At 37.6% G+C, this 19,927-nt stretch overlaps 1 protein-coding gene across 2 annotated transcripts in view; it reads right to left on the reverse strand.

Annotated features, from left to right (window-relative positions):
• Positions 1 to 759: 759 nt before the first annotated feature.
• The window catches only part of EIF3H (eukaryotic translation initiation factor 3 subunit H), an 87,165-nt gene continuing 67,997 nt past the window's right edge, over positions 760 to 19,927 (reverse strand). Inside the window, exons 3-8 of one of the 2 annotated variants that reach the window (XM_082858589.1) lie at positions 15,457 to 15,624; positions 13,837 to 13,936; positions 12,466 to 12,615; positions 4,837 to 4,954; positions 2,692 to 2,824; positions 760 to 954 (exon numbers count right to left, since the gene is read on the reverse strand). In XM_082858589.1, the coding sequence (XP_082714715.1) occupies positions 857 to 954; positions 2,692 to 2,824; positions 4,837 to 4,954; positions 12,466 to 12,615; positions 13,837 to 13,936; positions 15,457 to 15,624 (767 nt within the window). In that variant the 3' untranslated portion in view covers positions 760 to 856. Of the gene's footprint in view, positions 955 to 2,691; positions 2,825 to 4,836; positions 4,958 to 12,465; positions 12,616 to 13,836; positions 13,937 to 15,456; positions 15,625 to 19,927 lie in introns of both variants that reach the window. The other variant, XM_082858588.1, reaches the window with a different exon arrangement.

Below are 19,927 nucleotides of genomic sequence, written 5' to 3' on the forward strand. Positions count from 1 at the left end.
CCATAAGAGTCTCACAGGCACACCTCCGCCGGCTGGTCAATCTCACTGACTTGGGGGTTATACAAATGGCAGGATTTTTTTTTTCTTTCAAATACAAACTTATTAAAATAGTCTTTTCCCTCCAGTGTAGCACTTGTCTCCCAATTCTTCTTTCCCCACTCATAAAACTTGTTATTAGCATAATTATATTTCACGGTATAAAAAAAATAAACATGAAGCCCTCAATTAAAAAGAAAACACACACACACAGAATCAATTTCATTTTCATACAAAAACATGGTCCTTTGGTGAAATGATTTTTTTTTTTTTTTTAATTCTTGTGCCCGATGAATGGCCTATGAGCATGGGGCCTGGGCAACCATCACCTGAAGAAATGAAAAGGCGGACCCACGGGAAGCACGCCAAGCGATTCTAGGCCTGGGGACCAGGGGTGCCAGGGCAAGCACACAAAGCCTGGGGCTTCAGGGGCGCTCACCTGGGAGCGAAGAAGTACTAGATTCACAGTAGGTACCAGGGCCTCTGGGTCGGGCATCGGGACAAGCAGCACTGGACTCGGTGGCTGAAATGTGGCACCACAGAGGTATAACAAAGGTGATGGAGCCTGTAGGTCGGAGCCTGGTGATGCTTCTGGTCAAGCCTGCTTTATCTTTGGAAATACACAGGTATAAGCTAAATAAAAATAAGAAGATAAATATAATATGTCTAAAACCAAATGAGCAAGCAGTCGAGATTATTTTATTATTATTTTATTATTTGCTAGAAAGACTTTTCAATATGCAAGCGTGTTTCTTCCGAGAATTGCCCCAATGTGATCTCAAGAGTCCACGTTAACTCCTTTTCTGGAAACTTCCTTTTCTTAGCTGTTGTATTCTTGAAGAGCCTGGGCCATGAAGAGTTTGCCTAAGTTTTGAGCAGTGAACTCCTTGATGTTCTGGCAGTAAGTGTTAATCTGGCCTGTGCATTTGGGAAAGTGAGAAAGAGAGTCATAATGTTCCACAAACTATAAAATGACCCAGAATACTAGTCAAACAAGAAAATCAGCATAACACAGAATCATCAGAATTTTATTTTGTTATGTTTTGAATCAAAAACAAAAACGAAGCAGACACAGATTTAGCGAACAAACTAGTGGTTACCAGTGGGGAGAGGGAAGGGGAGAGGGGCAATATGGGGGTAGGGAATAATAAGACGTACGAACTATTAGGTATAAAATAAGCTACAAGGCTATATTGTACAACACAGGGAATACAGCCAATATTTTGTAATAAATTTAAATGGAGTATAACCTTAAAAAACTGTGATTCACTAAATTGTAAACCTGGAACATATAATATTGTAGGGCAACTATACTTCAATAAAATTTTTTTTAAAAAGAGTTAAGAATTCTATTCGTTCATAAGGGATTAATAAAGAATATAATTTTTTTTTTTAAATAAGCTATCTTCCACTCTTGGTTACATGGATAATGAAGAAAAACGACAACTTTTAAAAAGATTATCAGCAGTTAAGCACATATTAGCTGTCAATCAAAATGTACTGACTGTGCAGACCAGACCAACACTGTAACTAAGACAAGTGAGAAAACAGCACTAGCTCTTCTTAGCCAGCTAGAAAGGAGATACCAAATCACAGAACTGTAAACTAACCAGACCCACCTGACCCAGATGTTAACTACAGTAGTCTTCAGTCCGTGCTCCGGAAATATTAACAGCCTGCTCCTGCACCCCCAGAGCCCAGACAGAGCATGAGCAAGGAGCCCATGTGAGGAAAGGGCTCCACCACTGCATTAGTCTTAAAACTAATGATCTAATCTGATGCAACAGTTACACATTTCTTGAAAGTATAACAAATACAATTCTGCTTGAAGTGGCCCTTAAGTAAGTAAGGGGTCTCAGTTTCCCGAATCTCATTTATACAGGTACCAGAAAGCTTTAAGGAATTTGGAATTTCCCCCACACTAAAAATATATCAACAGAATTGAGAAATTGCAGAAGACCCTCTTTTCTCTGAGTTGGATTTTCACTGTAACAAATCTCTCAGACAACTGGCTGACTGAATCAAACAGTATTCAACAACATTCATACAGAAATAAGGTGATTATAGCTAAATAAGGGCATGAATGTTATACATTCAAAATCAAGTCCTGGCACAGGACACAATGGCTCTACTACCTTAAGGCAGTGTTAAATGTTTACCCCCAGAGAAAGTCCATGGACAGTTACATTCATGTTGCTACAATACAAGTCAAAGTAAGGGAAATACTTCTTTGAGTCAAAAACTTCAGTTCAATTCAAACACCCACTTACAGACTGGGCTCAAGGCTAGGCTAGAACATCAAAAGTAAGGGGTTTGAACTCAATGGTCTTTTGCATTATGAGATGATAAACACTTTTTCTTGGTTTCCATGAAAGATGACTCACACAAAACCTTCCCATTTTAGAAAGTTTATATAATCCCATCTCAAAAGTGTTTGTTTAGATAAACACAGAGTGAAGCACTGAAAGGACCTTAGAAATAACAAAGACTGACAAATTCTTAAATTTCAGAAATTACAGGTGCTAGATTCAAGTCCATCATTTAACCATTTTAAATACACTAACTTTTAGATGTCTTACCCTGTGAATCTCTCACTGTCTCCTGCTTCCTAAAGAATAAAGAAAACCAGCCATGCTCTGCACTGGCTAACAATACCTGCAATGAGCAGAGAATCCATCCTGGCAGGGGGCTGATGTGGTTTGAAGAGTTTGGACAGATCCTCCTCAGGGAGCGGGGGTTCTCCTCGACTCTGGCGCTGCATATTCTCCTGCTGGCGACGCTGCTGATACTAAAATTCAGAGAGGAAATGATTGGGTTATTTTTCTCTACCTGGGGAGAAAAAAGACCTCCCTCACTTATGTGATCAGCAAAACTCCACTGCTTTGAACTCCAATCTCGGTTTTATAAATGTAACCCTTCATAACTCTTGCTTCTAAGAGGCTAAATATGGTTAACAGTCAAAGAAAACTTCCTTGTTGTAAACTCTAGTGTCACTCTGAGCTCTAAGATTATATAACTAATGATTTAGAAAAACAAAACTGGTTATGTGAGAAACATGGGGCTTACAGGCAAAGAAGCTCAAGATTCATGAGCGAAAGGGAGTAACTTGACCAATTATGACAACGGGGTAAACAGCACTGCAAGTATGATTCCTCTTAACTTGAAGAACTAAGTAATGAAATACCATATTGGGGAATTTTTTCAGCTTTATCCTTATTGACCAAAGTAACAATAATACTGATGATGTTACTATTATAACGTCACCATTCCTGTTATTATTATAACAGTAAATACTATCAATTCCTAACAACAGATAATCATCTGTGCTTTAGCTCTACACCGAAGAAAGAATATTAGCACAGATAATGCTTCAAAAACTTTCAAACTCTGGATTCTTAAGACTCAATGCAGAGAAAGTGGGGTTATATATAAAAGTATATATCAACTATAAACTTATAGTTCAAACTACAATCAAGACGCTAATAGCTGTGGACTGCTTACAACATCAGAGGAAATAATATCCCACACACAGCCTTAAAAGGTCAGATAATGATTGGAAACCAGGGTAGGCTAGTAAAAATTTTAAGTCCTTAGATAAGGGAAGTAACTTGCTTTGCAAAAATTTCTACTCATTATGGGGTATGAGAGTAGAAGTGAGACAAATCTAAAAAGGGTTATGAATGGTGCTAAGTAGGAATAAATGTCAAATGCAAAAATTTATATCATACTAGAATTCTAAAAAATATCTCCTAAGATTGGTTTCCAGAATCCACTGTTTCATTGGTGACAGATTTTCAATTTGATCCTCCAGTTGGGTCTTTTACCTACAGGAAGAACCAGCAAGGGAATGGGATCAAGCTGGTTTTATTCTCCCCAGTTTATAAGAGACTTTCACCATCACCATCTTCACCACCATCTTTTCAGTTAAAAAAATGATACTTTATAGATTTATATGTGTTTTAAAAATTCTATGTGTGTAGAAACACAGTATTTTAAATTTCACTAAATATATGAACATTGGTATTAAATTAATTTTTTAAATATGATATTCTCAGAACCACTTAGTTGTGCTTAAAATCCTACAGTTACCAACATCTAATTTAAAGTACATTTTAATGAACAGAGTAATCACTCACTCACATGTATGTACATTCTGGAATCAACTTATCTATGAATCAAATGCTAAGAACATTTCAGAGCAATATAGTCCAAAACAGTATTCCAGGAACTGTGAAAATCATGTGGTCTTCAGGCAACACTAATAAAGATTAAGATTAAATGGCCAGAGCCGTGTGGATGTGCATATGAGAATATCCAGGTAATTCCAGATAAATCTGTATTATACTATCTATTTCACAGCAGTTGATCTATTATTTCCTATCAAAATTGCTTGCTCTTAATCACAATTGCTCAGTTTTTTAAATGAACTGAAGACTGCTAACTGTACTGCAATGAGCCACTAGCAAACCAATTATAGTTAGTAAAGAAATGAGCTGTGACCCTCTAGAATCTCTCTGCCTCTGATTTTCTCAATAAACGTATCTCTTTTTTGCATAACCTTGGCATTACAATCTGAGCTTAATCTACCAGCTCTCTTCAAGATAGGTATTTTTAAGTACAACTTGTAAATAATATATTAAGAATATACTATATAAAGAATAATCTTTTAAAACATGATAGAGTTACTAGCTGAGAGTCAATGCTTTATCAAAGATAACTGAGATCGTTTTGAAGATGACTCTTGAAGCACCATACTTCAAAAGAAATTCTATGTTTGCTGAATTTTCCCATAATACCAACCTGATGTTTCTGCTGCTGCTGTTTACTCGTGTTCCTCATGTATGTGTTATATTTAACTATATCTTGGCTCATTTCATCCACTCTGTCCATCAGCAACTGGAGGGTCTTCCCCAAATGACTGCTGAAATATAAAGTAAGTATACTGACGTGTCATACTTTAAAGTTATAGCTCTGCCACTGCTCTAAGTAGTTTTGAGATATTAAACTGATCTGCCATTTGCTAAAACAAATGAAAGCACACACATACAGGAAAGCAAAGGCAGAGGAGAGAATGAGAGTCAGCTTGTTATTAAACTTTCCATATCGAACCCACAACTATTAACTACAAGGGTATCTGAAATAGCTCAATTTCTTAGTGTCAGAGCATACACATGTCAGAGTAGAAAGAGTTAAACATATCTAGCAGGGTATCTAAAATGGGTACTTTCTGAACAACCAAGTTTAACCTAGGCTCAGTACTCCTGAACCTGTTTCCTGAGCCCCGCCTCCGCTCTCCCCAATTGTGCTCCAGAGCATTCAAATCAGTAGCCACAGAAAGGAAGAACCGGCAAACGGACTGAGACTTCTGGCACATGATTTCTCTACCTAGCAGGTTCTGAAAGAGTAACAATAGCATTTATTCTGCAAGGCCAAATGAAGCAAGAGGGCTCCTTCCCCTCTGCCCTTCCTAAAATCTGAAGTACAGTCATTCATCTTTCTTTTCCTCTCCATAAATGTCTACTGCAGCTTACTTACCAAAATCTTCTTACAAAGAGATGCTAATGGTTAGTACAACACCCACCATATTCACTGATTTCTGCCCACAACTATCTCCTACCATGTTAAGGCCCAGTACACATATATGTACTCTAAAAATCACTAGCTGACAAATAGTACTCATTCATTCATTCCACACAGGTATGTATCTACTAAACACCTATTATGTTCCAGCCTCAGTGATAGCAAATAAGGAGACACTAGTGAATGACACATTCCTGGTCTCGGTCTTCACTGAGCTTACAATTGATGGGGAGGGGGAGGAGGGAAGAGGGGAGATAAGACACTTAGATAGTGTGGTCAGAATATCTCTTTTAAAAGGTGACAGGCTGGGGCTTCCCTGGTGGCGCAGTGGTTGAGTCCGCCTGCCGATGCAGGGGACGCGGGTTCGTGTTCCGGTCCGGGAAGATCCCACATGTCGCGGGGCGGCTGGGCCCGTGAGCCATGGCCGCTGAGCCTGCGCGTCCGGAGCCTGTGCTCCGCAACGGGAGACGCCACAACAGTGAGAGGGCCGCGTACCGCAAAAAAAAAAAAAAAAGGTGACAGGCTGGAAGCACAAGATTAGAAGGAATCAGCCATGCAAAAAGTATTCTAGGTGAAAGAAAGCCCAAGTGCTGAAGGCCTGAGGTGGGTAAGAACTAGACAGGTAAAAAGAGGAGGCCTGGCATGGGAGGAGCACAGAGACAGGCTACGGAGGCCAGACAAGCACACACCAGGAGCCATTAGCTGCCTCGCACAACACCCCAACCACACGGTCACTTAGTGTGAATGAGAACCCGCGACTCTGACATGAATCCCTGGTGACATGTTTTGCCTGAAATTTTAAAATGATTTAGCCTGGCTGCTATGCAGAGAATACACCGGAGGGTAGCAACTAGGAGACAGTTAAGAGTCCACTGTGGAGTGCTGGCAAGAATGTGGAGAAATTAGAACACTCATACATTGTGGGGAGAATGTAATATGATGCGGCCACAGTGGAGAACAGTTTGGTGGTTCCTCAAAAAGTTAAACATAGGGTTACCATATAACCCAGCAATTCTACTCCTAGGTATATACTCAAGAGAACTGAAAACTTATGCTTACACAAAAACTTGTACATGTATGTTAATAGCTGCGTTATTCAAAACAGACAGAAATTGGGGAAAAAAAACGAAAAGGATGAATGGATAAACAAACTGTGATTTGTACATACAATGAAATACTACTGAGTTATAAAAAGAGCAAAGTACTGATATATGAATGAAACTTAAAGGCATTATACTAAGTGGAAGAAGCCAGACACAAAAGGCCACTTATAGCATGGTTCCATTGATAGGAAACGTCCAGAAGAGGCAAATCCACAGAGACAGAAAGTAACTACTGGCTGCAAGGGGATGAGGGGAGGCAAAGTGACTACTTAGAGGCATGGGGTTTCTGCTTGGGGTGATGAAAATGTTTCAAAATTAGTGGTAATGATTGCACAATATTGCAAATGTATTAAAAACCACTGAACTGTATTCTTTAAAAATGGTTAAAATGTTAGATTTTATTTTACATGAATTTTATTTTAAAACTGCACGTGCGCGCACACACATACACACACACACACACACACACACACACACACACACACACACAGAATCTACTGTGGCACTGCAGAGAGAAGTAGTGGCGGCCTGGAACAGCCCAGTGGTAGTGAACATGGAGAAAAGTGGGCAGAACTGAGAGAGGAATCAAGGGAGACTCCCAGCTTCCTGGCTTGAGCAGCTAAACGGTTGGTTACAGCACTTACAGAGAAAGAAAAGGCTGAGGAAGAAACAGACTGGGAATATTGGGAATGACTAAAAGTAAATCCAGCTAAAACATGGATTCCATCTGTAACCTAAAGAAAATAATTAGAAAGCTTTGGCTCTCTATCTTAAATAATAGAAAGAGCATAGGTCTGGGGTGTGTGCGTGTGTGTGTGTGCGTGTGTGTGTGTGCGTGCGTGCGTGCGTGTGTGTGTAGATAAATTTATCTTTTAATCCCAGTCTGGCACTATGTATATTACCTCGATCCAGCAGCTTGGTCTAATGACTTAACTGAAGAATCAAGTGCTTTTTTCAAATTAAATTTTATTTCATATTTATCTTATTCCATTGTAATTTTGTGAATCATTTTTCACTTTTAAATATTTCTTCTTTGGACATCAGACTAAGTATTCACTTTTCTGTTCTTTTCCAATTTCTTAATAGTCTGATTTTAATTCATCCATAATTTGAGCTGATGGTGCAAGATCAGGAATTAAAATATTTTTTTTTCCCCAATAGCTAATCAAATGTCCAGATCCACTGATTATTTAGTTACAATGCTTTCCAAGTAACTTCAGGGCTGAAATTTAACTATACTGTGCCCTCTCACATGCATTCTTTCACACACATTACTGAGTACATACTTTTCGAGTCACTCTGTTATAAGATACTGTATTCAGTCACTCTGTTATAAGATACTATATAAGACATTGTTGCACTCAAAGCACTCTAGTGAGAAGCAAGGAACACAAAAAGAAATGCAACACAGTGGTAGTAGATTCTATAATAGAACAGAAGCATAAAAGACAGTTTGGTGGGATCAGATGAGACTTGCCAGATTATGTGACAGCTGAATTTTGAGTTTTTGAAGGAGCTGAAGATGGGAGTTGGAGACAAGGAAGATGCAGAGGGACACTGCAGATACTGTGTGTAGTTAGCACAGTCAGAGACACTGGCATGAAAAGCATGATACACCTGAAGAACTGCAAGTAACAGTCCATCAGAAGAAGCACGGGAGAAGGGCAAGACTGGGAAAAAAGAGAGCAATGAAACTGAAGAGGCAAACGACCTCACGGTGCAAAGACTCTTGGAAGTTGGGCTATAAGTTTGGATGCTACTCCAAGGACAATGGGGACTCAGCCAAATATTTTAAGCAAAGGAGTAATATGATCACACAATTTGCATTTAGCAAGATCACTGCAATGAAAGAGGAAAAGGTTAGAAGCAGGAAGTTAGGAGACTGTGAAAGTAATCAGGAAAAGAAATAATGAGGCCCTGACCTAAGGTAGCAAAAGACAAGGAATAAGATGAAATCACCCCAGGAATCACACACAGGAAGACAGACCCCAAGGAACACCGATATTTAGGGATGAGCAGAAGAAGGTTGACTGTGGAGAATGAGAAGTAACCCAGAAGTAACCCAGTGGTAGTATCCTAAACTACAAAGAAAGTATTTCAGGAAGAAGGTTTATCAACATATTAAATTTTCAACACTCTGTAACATCCAACAATATCGTGATAAAGTTACCTTTTGCAACTTCAGCGAGAACTCTAACAACACAGAATAGATGGAATACTAAGTGTTCAGGATAAGTGGAAAATGAGTAAATACAGACAGCGACATACAGAAAATCCTATTAAGAGTTTGACTGTAAAAAAAAAAAGGGGGGGAGAAAATGAAGTAAAAGGTTAAAGGAGACGGATATTAATGGCACGAGGTCAAAAGGTGTTTTTTTGGTAACCTTGTTGTTTAAGATGATGGTGACTTTAAACAAGTTTAAGTGTCCTTACTTACTCTTAGGAGATGCATGTTCAAGTATTTAGGGGTTAAGTGCCACATCTGCAATTTACTTTCAAATGGTTCAGGAAAGAAAGTACCCATTTATGTCTAGAGAGAGAAAGAGAACAGGTGCAAATGTAGCAACACATACACCTGGTGAATACAGGTCAATGTTTATGGGTGTTCACTGTATTACTTATTATCCTTTCAATTTTTCTCAACTGTCGAGCATTAAAAAAAAAAAAAAATTAATGGGAAAATCCAGTCAATAAATGTAACAGAAAAGAACCAGTACAGAGAGGAACTGGAGATACCCAAGGAGAGAGGGTGCAGAAAAAGACAGAGCTGGATGAGGCCTCAGGGGAGACACTGATCCCTCATTTTCACCAGTTAAAGAACTGAGGCCCAAAGAACTATATTAAATACAAGAAATACTGTAATTAACTACATGATTACTTGTTAAATAAGTCACTTATGTTCTTAAGCGCAAAAGAAATTCACAGAAGGGAAAGATCACCACCAATCCTTGACTGGGTGATCGAGGAGAGAGCAATGACACTGGAGAAAGCCATTAAGAAGAGTTAACTGCCATTGCAGAGAAAGATCTATTATTTTTTCCAGACCTTACATCTTGGAGACTGACTACACTGATTTTAGCAATGAAAAAGGTGCTACTAGAAGAGAACTTCCCTCTCTACTAAAAAGCGTCTTTAACGCGAAGTACTAACATTACGTGTTGTAGGTATATGTAATTATAATGAAAGAGCACAAGCACAGGTATGTGGACTTTAAACATTTCGTAACACTTCTGTTACTATAGTGCTCTTCAGAAATCTAACCAATAAGAAATACGTGAAAATCTGCACAGTACAGGTCTTGAAGGGCAAAAGGAATTAACAATAATACAGAACTATTTCACAGGTAACACTCATAGGAAATCAGGTCCACTACCAAAAGCAATTTTATGGGGATCTTTTCAGTACCAGTTCAACTAGAATCGTGAAACGGAGTTATTGTTGGCAGTTTCAATAATATAGTCTTTTCTTTTATTTCCAAGGAAAGAAAGAACTGAAAACAGATAACTTAAACAGATGTGAATGGAGAGGTGCAGTGATAAGTCTGCTCTGGCTACAGTATCAATTTGTCCTTATTATCCTTCATGTATGATGCCCACCCTTAGTTTACTTTTTTAAAGAGGAAATAAGAACAGAATTGTTTTTTCATGTGTGAAAAGCCAAAGGCTTGATTTTTAAAAATGAATAAAGGCTGTTATGAAATAACCATTACCAGAACTTCCGTCTAATAATATTAAAATTAAGAATTAGAATTTTTTAAATGAAAGGGAATGCAATATGTTTTATTCATAGCATAAAGCAAAGTTATCAGGTAAATGAAAGAACTGGAACACGCATATGGGTTGTGATAAGCAAGACCAAGCAAAATGTTTAAGGAGCTACTTCAGAATGATTTCTGATGCGGTTTCTTAGAAAAAGTTTTATGGCAAATGATGATTAGCAATCATCATGCTACTAATGTTAGAAATTAAAATTTGAGAGGTACAAAGGTTACACTACAGTCTTTTAAATTAGTACTATCAATTTGGGCCAAAGTAACAGTCCATTCGTATAAGCACTGCTTCAAGGTTGCTTCTTTTTTTTTTTCTTCTCCCAATAGGAACACCAATTTACCCTTTTAAATAACTTCACATGGAAAGCAAACATATTCTCTTCCTATTTCATATAAAATACAGAAGATTAAAAACTATAATAAAATATTTGTCCAGATCTTAGTTGCTATGGCGAACTGGGAACATTTTCTTGGCTATTCTAAATGCCGCTTTGGACAAACAGACATTACAGACCAGCTCATTGGTAATGGGAAAGCAGAGAAGGGCTGTATTTGTTTTGTATCCTCAATAAAGGAAGCTCGGAGAAAGGTGAAGACGTAAATAATATGTAAGCAAAAGCTTTCACATAGTAAATTTAAAATTATTATATAACTATATACTTAATACATCAAATTGCATGCTGAAAAAGGTTCTTAGCTCAATGCTTTAAATACAGGTGTGCCGAGTGTGTTTGTGAAAGCAATGAAGAAAAATATGACCTTCTAAAAGAGACAAATTAAAGGACTATTATGAACATACATTTGCAGTCAAACAGTACACTCTTTAGTGCCAAATGACCCTTGCAACCTGGCTGTGTTACTGAGCCCTCCGTTTACCATCCAGCTTCCATCTCCTTCCCCTGTTAAGACTTTCTAGTGGCCTCTGTGATGAATTCATGCAATGAAGGTGGCACTTCAACCACAGTGCCACCCATCCCAGTGCATGGAGAAGAACACTGGGTATACTGGTCCTTCTGGGTTTACCCCTACTTGTCTTATACTGAAGAAGTACAAAGCCTGCATATTCTTTTGTACTAGCTTCTATCTGGGATAACTAGAAACCTGATAAATAACTGAGCTTCTGTTCCAAACTGGCTGCTTTATGAAAACACACCTTGTTTTTCTAAGCCATTCAGCAAATGCATACTGATAGATTACCTACTTGCTATTAGCCTTCTCCTGCCACAAAACAATCACTAACATCAGGCTTAAAGGGAATTTAACAGGAGCTATATACATGACTCTGTTCCTATTTCTGTTAAAAGCAATCAATGAGGGGAAATGAAACATTAATTTCATAAAGGAAATAATCTGTTTTAGAACACCTCAGTCAGCATTTTATCAATATAATAAATAATATCTTAGCAACTAGATAGCCAAAGCAGTCACAATGAAGCAAATGATGTCACCACTGTCTAAGAAGCAAAAGCCAGTGTGAGGTTCAGAAAATTCTAATTTTGGTTGAAAATTCAAATGGAAAGCTTACTGCTTATAGAGTCTACATCTGAACAAGGGCAAATGCCACAGGAAAACAAAGAAGCATTTTGGTTTTCTCCCAAGCATTATTAAATATCCAGACCTAATACCACGGCCTCTAAGGATACTGTACAATAAATAAAGCTGAGCCAAATCACAAAACCCCTCCCCTGTGGGCATGGACCATCTCAAAGCAAAAATGACACAGAGAAGGCAGCAGAGCGTTCCTATAATAACAGGAGCTATTAGTATTCAAACACCATCTCACTTTATCAATAATCATGGTGTTTTTCCTTGGATTTTAGTAGAGCTGGACAAGTACTACATGTTGCTACTATGTCTTAAGAACCTCAAAATGTGCTTAAGTAATTTTCTTCTTGTTTCACAGGTTAAAGTCTAAGTAAAAGACTCTTTTGCAGAAAGTGATAAAAAAGGGACTTTTCATTAGACAGGGCTGCTTACCTGCTAGCAAGACTGAGCAATTCATGTTTATCTGCTACAGCTGACTTCTTCTCAAGCTCCCACATTAGGACGTTGATCAGATGTGAATTTTTAATTACAATCGGCACTTCTTCAAACATGTGCTCAAAGGTGATATTTCCCTTTTTCAATCTGTGAAGCATGTTAAAAATACATTAGTCTGATGGTCAGAAGTAAGTGTTAAAGTGATTATTTCATACATTTTCCCTAATTACAGGCCCTCTTCAGGATTTCTGTCTCATTAGCACTTTTAAAAAGGGAGAGAAACTAGAGTTTTACAGAGTCAAGCCTAAGTCGAGTGATTTGAACAACTCTGAAAATGATCCGAGTTGGAGCTATGAGACTAGAAAATAAGACTCTTAGCAAAAGAAACTATTGTTTCTTCACAATCAGGTTATCTTCAAAATTTCAGATACTAAAATGTAAATGCCATAGGAAATCATGCTATATAATCTATATCTAAAATATTTAAAGTAGCTAGAAAAGAGAAATACTCTAGTTTTTGGAAAGTTCACTTTAAAAGCCAACTGAACCCAAGAGATTAACAAGTAGCAGGACACTCACACGTTACTCCACACGCGGTGGCTGAGAACACGGCGAGAACGCAACTCCTCAGAGTTTAATTATAACTACCATGCCCAGGAACTGTTCAAGAGTTAGCTTTTCTTTTTAAATGCTTCGCATCTTAATTTCTTTAGGAGCCAAATGGTAAACTAGTAATGAACTGTCTGTCCTACATGAAGTCAAAAGCACTAACTTTAATAAGAAATAAAAATTCCTATAATTAACAGAAAATGAAAGAATTCTGAATTTTTAAAATTTTAATGTAAATATTCCAATGCCATTATATAGGATCACAAAACAACTTTTTCAATTAATTCTTTGCATACCTGTCACCCATAAAATATCCAAAAAATCCACATTCCTTACTGAACCCCCCAAAATATTTGTATCTTTCCACACACACACCCCCAATGAAACAGGTCAGAAAATAAGACAAACAGCTCACGACTGTTCTGATACAGAACTTACAATCTGACAGCCACTGAACACTCACTCATCCCATCTCCCTTTATTTAATCATATATTTCTTCAAATCCAGTAGCTAATTAATCCCCACTCTAACTGAATTCACTCATGCTGAGAACAACAGATGAGACATTCCATAAAGAACAGTTTAAACATGGAAAGGGAGAAATCAAGTGGCACTCAGCCATGCAGAAACTTCTACCGTCCACATGGCAAAAGCATTACCACACCACCACCGAGGATTCAATACATGTGGCAAACTAATATCTTAAAAGAAAAACACCCGATCCTTAACATATGCCTTATAGGCCCCCAAACACTTACGCTTCGGGAGAAAAATCCTTCTCTTTACAAACTTCCATCAGTTTAGGAGTCAGTCTGTATGCCTTTAGTGAGAGAGACCCTTGGGCAGTTTTTATGGGATCTCAAATAAGGAAAAGAAAAAGAAATTACTAAGAATTCTGTCACTACCAGTGCCCAAATGACACTGGTTCTGGGCACATTCTGTTAATTATCATAGTCTTTGCAAAATGAAGATCAAAATAAATAATCAGAACACAATTTGAAGCAGATTCAAACCAGCATAGCAAACAGTAAGTGAAAATGCAGGAACCTATCATCCTACTTATAATAGGCAGAATAACTTCCTCCCGAAAGTATAAACAGAAGATACAAAATACAGTTATTTTCAAATCTATTCCTCAGCTAGAACCAGCAATCTTGACAAAAATTAAATATAGCATATGTTCTATACATCTTACATACATCTTGTATAATTAGAAGGAAAGTACTAATGAATATTAAACATGAAAATTCACTGGACACATTGTGTAGTTCTTAGTCCACTAATTTAAATAAACAGCCCTTCCAAAATTTATCCATCCTAACAATCACTGTTCAAATTTTTTAGTTAAAGCAGATTCTAAAAACAAAACCACTAAAGTCTAAGTGCAATCACAAGTGTCTCTTTAGTTTTAGAGAAACTAATTTTATCAAAGCTAACGCTTAAACACTCCGTGAGTGAGGGAGCTTAGCACTTGCTGCATAACGGCTCCGGCATGCCAATATTCGCCTAAAACCTGTGTTAACATTCATGTTGCCTGAAACTTAACACAGTGAAACTTTTAGCAATAGGTGATAAAATGAAAACCAAAATAGATTGAAACAAGTGGAAAATTCATCAAGGTCTGATGATGCAATGTTTCCAGCCAGTATAAGTACACTTTAACAACTTGTTCTTTACTGTAATCCAATTGTTAACATACTGAAACAATTTGGGGGCAGCTCATAAGATTGATCGTATTCATTAGTATTTTTTCTGACAGATACTCAGGACGTTACATTTACTTCTCAGCTGGAAACTATATGCAAGTCTGCCAGATATGGCAAACTGTGAGTGTTTGGGGAGGGGGAAGGCTATAAAGCTGTTAAATTGCCTACAGTTCTGATACAGCACAGAACATCTGGTCTGGAGAGCTTGAGGAAACACCATTAAATAGGCCGAAAAGAAAAAAATCTTTGTGCTAAGAAACAGTCCAGGTTTTGTATGCTGCTGTCAGAGGTATAAAAAAACTTGGCACACTGTGTTATGATTGGTCAGTCACGTACAGAGCCAGACACTCTAGCAATCGGGGTTTGTTAGACATCTGGTCTAGTTCCACCAGCCCCTTCAAATGAGGGAGGGGAGATGGAGGAATAAAAATGAAGCAGCTACTCCAGCATTCCAAAATGTACACATCAGGGCTCTGATAGCAAGAAAAATAAACAGAAAGAAGGAAACCCTGTCTAGACTTAGCTGCTGCTGAGGCTGCTGCAGAAACAGGGTTGGTATTTACTTGAGAAGGCCTGCCAGGCTGCTCTTAGAGGCGAAAAGACAGAAAGCAAAAATAGTAGTAGTAATAATATTAAGGGAAGAAAAGAATAATAAAGGAAACTCCTACTAACCGTAAATGAGAACGACAGATTCTTCAATGGCATGCTGGTAACTGAACTGAGAATCCAGAAGCGCCCGGGTGACGAACGAGCCGTAGTATGTGGACTGGTACCAGCCCACGTGGAGATGGTCGATGTTTACATGGCGAAGGCTCCGCATCATTTCCATCTGATATTGGACTAGATGATGGGGACGAGGGGGACAAAAGAAAAACTATTTAGTGACATTATCCATATTAAAAACAAGCCTTTTTGGAAACAAACTTCTACACAACTGTTTATTAGCTAAAGGGAACAGGTTTCCAGATTTTAAATTCATTTGCTTCACATATAAAGAAAACAAACTAAGCTTTCAAATCATTAGGGCATTCCTTTTCTCATTAACAAAAACACATTTTGTAGAAACAGTATTAAAAATCTAATAATAATGCCTTATTCCAAACAAGTAATTATTTATTAAATGTGTCTCCACTTTTAAGGAAAAAATTTGTGTAATTACTAAATTGGATGGTTGTAAGAAGTTATGTTTGAATTAATAAGTTGAGAGTAGTTATCAACGTCTTCAACACAGCTTTTAGAACTGAGAAGTTAAAACCATCAAGAAAACCAACAGGAAAACAATTAACTACCACATTATTTAAGTATGAACAGGACACAAGCTGTAGCTGATTAAAAATAGAAGAATTCATTTTTGCCTTCAACTGGTGCCCCCTGCTGCATGTGCTAAATTTAGAAAAGAATTCTTTTTTCTTGTCTGTGTGTTCCTTTGTGTTAAGCAATCAACAGTATTTTTTTTCATTAGAATAGTTATATTTTAATCACCATGTACAGAATGAAACAGTTGGATGACTTTTACATGTCAAATTAATGACTATAACGTATATTATTAACTCGAAGCTGTATTACTAGAAAAATGGGTGCAGACACTATAATAATGTATTCTGAAAAGCAATATAGCCCAATAATGAGTAGCAAATATGTAAAACAGGAGAAAATTTTATAGTTAATATAATATTCAAGCTATTTCTATTACAATAAAAATGCATGACTGTGTTGAGTAAACATATTTGCTTAACTCAAAATCTAACCATTTCATTTTCAAAACTCTTAATCAGGTTTTAGCAAAAGTAAAGTTAAATGTCTGTCATTTCCTTGGTTATAGCACTACAGTTTTACAAAGCAAACAAAATTCAGAATCATAAAGTATAGAAGAACCTTCCCCAGATGGACACGGTCTTTTCAACATTTGTTACTAGGTAAAGAAAGTATAAATCTGCTTATTCCAAGGAAGGTTATATTTCTTATGATAAAAGATGGCAGCCAACTCATCAACTACTCAAGAATTATGTGTTTTTTGAAGTTTTCTTTTCATATACAATATGAAGGCTTCAAGAAGAAGCAGTATAAAATTAACATGGTAATCTTGAATCAATTACCTTTTATCTTAATTTTTTCGCTTCTAGCATATAAGATATCCCCCTTCCTAGCCAGTTTAACAGATTCCTATCAACCACATAAAACTGGGATAGAACCATTGCTATTGTTTCTTTCTGCTTTAAAATTTCATAACTCTTTTAAAGTAAAATCACTGATTTGGCTAGTAAAATTTAATCAAATGTAACTTATGAATGAAAAATTCTAATATCACCAGTGAAACAGGAGCCAGAACTAAATTTAATTATTTATTTTAAAAGGATAGGAAAGAGGAGATGGGGAGCAATTACCGCAACTGACAGTACAAACACGATTTTATAGGATGAGTTTTTTAAAACTGGTACTTCTAAAACATCTGTCAATGTACAATTTAGCTATAATATAAGCAGAAGACAGATTCTACCAACTGGCAGTAGTAGAAAAGAAGAAAAGACCCGGAGTCTAGTGATCTAGGTTCTCATGTCGGCTCTGAGATTTCTGCCGTGGGGCATCTCGCTGTCCTTCTCTGATGCTCAGTTTTCCCATCTCCAAAAAGATCTGAGAGCTCATCCCAGTCAAAATGCTACGATTCCACACTGTTCACTGGATATGCTAATTACAAGTAATGATTCTTCTATAAACTAAAGCAGGTAGCATGCATTAATAATTAAAATAAAAGTGCTTTCCTATGAAAAATATTCTGTAATCTTACTGTCAAACAGCCTGAATACAACAGATTTTATAATAGCATTTTCAGGATGCATGAAGTAGAAAACTTTACAATCAGTAGCAAACCTCCAGATTCCTTCTTCATCCAGAGTCTTACCTATCTTACAGCCCCTTGGTAACGATAAGGAGGAAAATGAAGTGTTTCTCTCAGCTAGAGAAGAGACTAAAGACTATAAGCCTATGAATGAAGCCTGTCGCCCTCGGAGATACCATTGTAATAAATGCCAAATGTATTTATTTCTGGGGATTGAGGGATGAAGAAATAAACCTCTATATTACGGGTAAGGCTGGAGGTGGGGGGAGCACTTCTATTTTCCTCTTCTACAGCTTAGAAAATCATGACATACAAGATTTTACGAGGCTTTAATAAAAATTTATTTTTAAGGTCATAAGAGTTTTCATAGGATGAAAATACAAATCTAAGGGTTAAGACCAATGACAGGTGAGTTAATAAAATTGCTTTTGAAAAATCTACAATGAACTGGAATTTCACTATTACACACACAAAAAAATATGTGAAATTTCAGGTCATTCTTCATCTAGGTTTAGACCTACCACCCCAATTTTTTAAATTAAAAAAACACAACTTTTTTTTTTTTAAATGCATGTCCTCTTGGAGGTATCAGAGAAAGAAAGGATCTAACTAAAAAGACTACAAGTGATCCCTGAAAAGGTGAGGGTAAGGGTGCTAGAGCTCCAAAGTGAAGTTGGGGTGCACTGAGGCCCAGTCCTCGCTGGAACTATACATATGAGGCTCCATTAAATGCACGGTTTAAAGAGGTTACTTCAATTTAATTAAAAAAAATTTTTTAAGGAAGTCATATTTGTTCTATTATATGCAATCAAGAGACAACTCAGAAACAGCCATGTGAATTTTTACCTCTGCAGTGTTTTAGGTCTATGTCCTTGTTCTAATGTTAACACAGACATGTGACCCTTGTCTCCTTTCACAGTTTTTCCTCCTCCTCCAACCCAAGTTCTCAAAAAGTACAAAATAAAACCCTAAAAAGCTTCCCGGTAAACCTACGTGGGGATAAGAAATGCACAGCAGACTGTCCCACTAAACTGTCTCAAAACTGTGCTCCCAACACGCCCATCAATCAACTGAACTGAGCTGCCACACCGGCTGACACCCATTTACCCTCTGACACGGAAAAAAAAGTCGTGATACAGTGACATGCCAGTAAACTTTACACAGGAAATAAGGAACGATCATTCCAGATTCTAATCTCCCAGGCAAATGCCACTGCTTTAGTGGCTCTGCTAGTCTAGTCCCTCTCAGGAGTTATGCTGGAGGTGGAGGGGAGGGATACTGGGGGTGGGCAGGTGAGACACAAACAAGAGACCCAGTTTAGCTAGGACACCGGGTAAACAGAAAGGGGAAGGGCTCATGCTATCTGGAAAGGACTGTGAGGACGGACGTGTGTCCCAGCCCGCAGGCTCTGGGGAGTAGGGGCTGGTGCTATTTCCTTCTCATTCCCAGCCATCCTCACTTACCCTCTCCCTGCCACCACCCGCCGCTGGAGTTTTAAAAGAAGGGTAGAAAAGATGTGGCTAGACAGATAAGGTTCACTCCTATCTCTCAGAAGGAAGAGAATTACAGCAACAGAAACAAAAGAGAAAGGAGAAGGAAAAGAAAACCAAAGTTCCTTGATATTAAAGTGCCACACCTCCCTATAGTTGAGTTAATGCAGATCAATGAAATAAGAGACAAGCATTTACTGGCAACTCTGACGAGTTGGCTCAGGGTTAGAGACGCTTTCATTTTTGTTCTAAAGTTCTCGTATTTAACAGAAGCCCAAGTGGCAATTTCAACCAACGATATTAACTTCTGAGTTAATGGCTAAATATTTCTGGAGAACTTTCCAAAGATGAATAGCAAGGGAAAACTTTTGGGGAGAGGGGGATTACTTTAAAATATGATAATATTCAATAGAAAGGCTCAGAATTGTGTAGTGAGAAGTTTAGGAAAGAACATTTTAAACGTTGTTAGTTTAAAAAGCAAACCCCCTGCCGACTGACTGAGGAGAAACAGTGAACAGCAAATGAATTTCAAAGACAAATTGGTAGTTACTACCAAGCCAACTCAAATTACTAATACAAAAGCTACACTTAGATGCAATTGAGGTGGTGCTACAAAATTTGGAAGGATTATAAAAATGAGGTGAAGTTTTATAAATCTCTTCAACCTCTACAATTACCTTCATTGCTTAAGCCGCTCCCAAGCAAAGGAGAGCCTGGTTTACAACACTGAGGAACTGCCCGCAATCTGGCACCAGTGTATTCACATTCACTTTTTCCAGATACCCTCCTTTGCAAAACAGTCAATTTTAAACTGCCT

This window comes from Leucopleurus acutus (assembly GCF_964270905.1).
Source record: "Leucopleurus acutus genome assembly, chromosome: 17".
Lineage (NCBI taxonomy): Eukaryota > Metazoa > Chordata > Mammalia > Artiodactyla > Delphinidae > Leucopleurus > Leucopleurus acutus.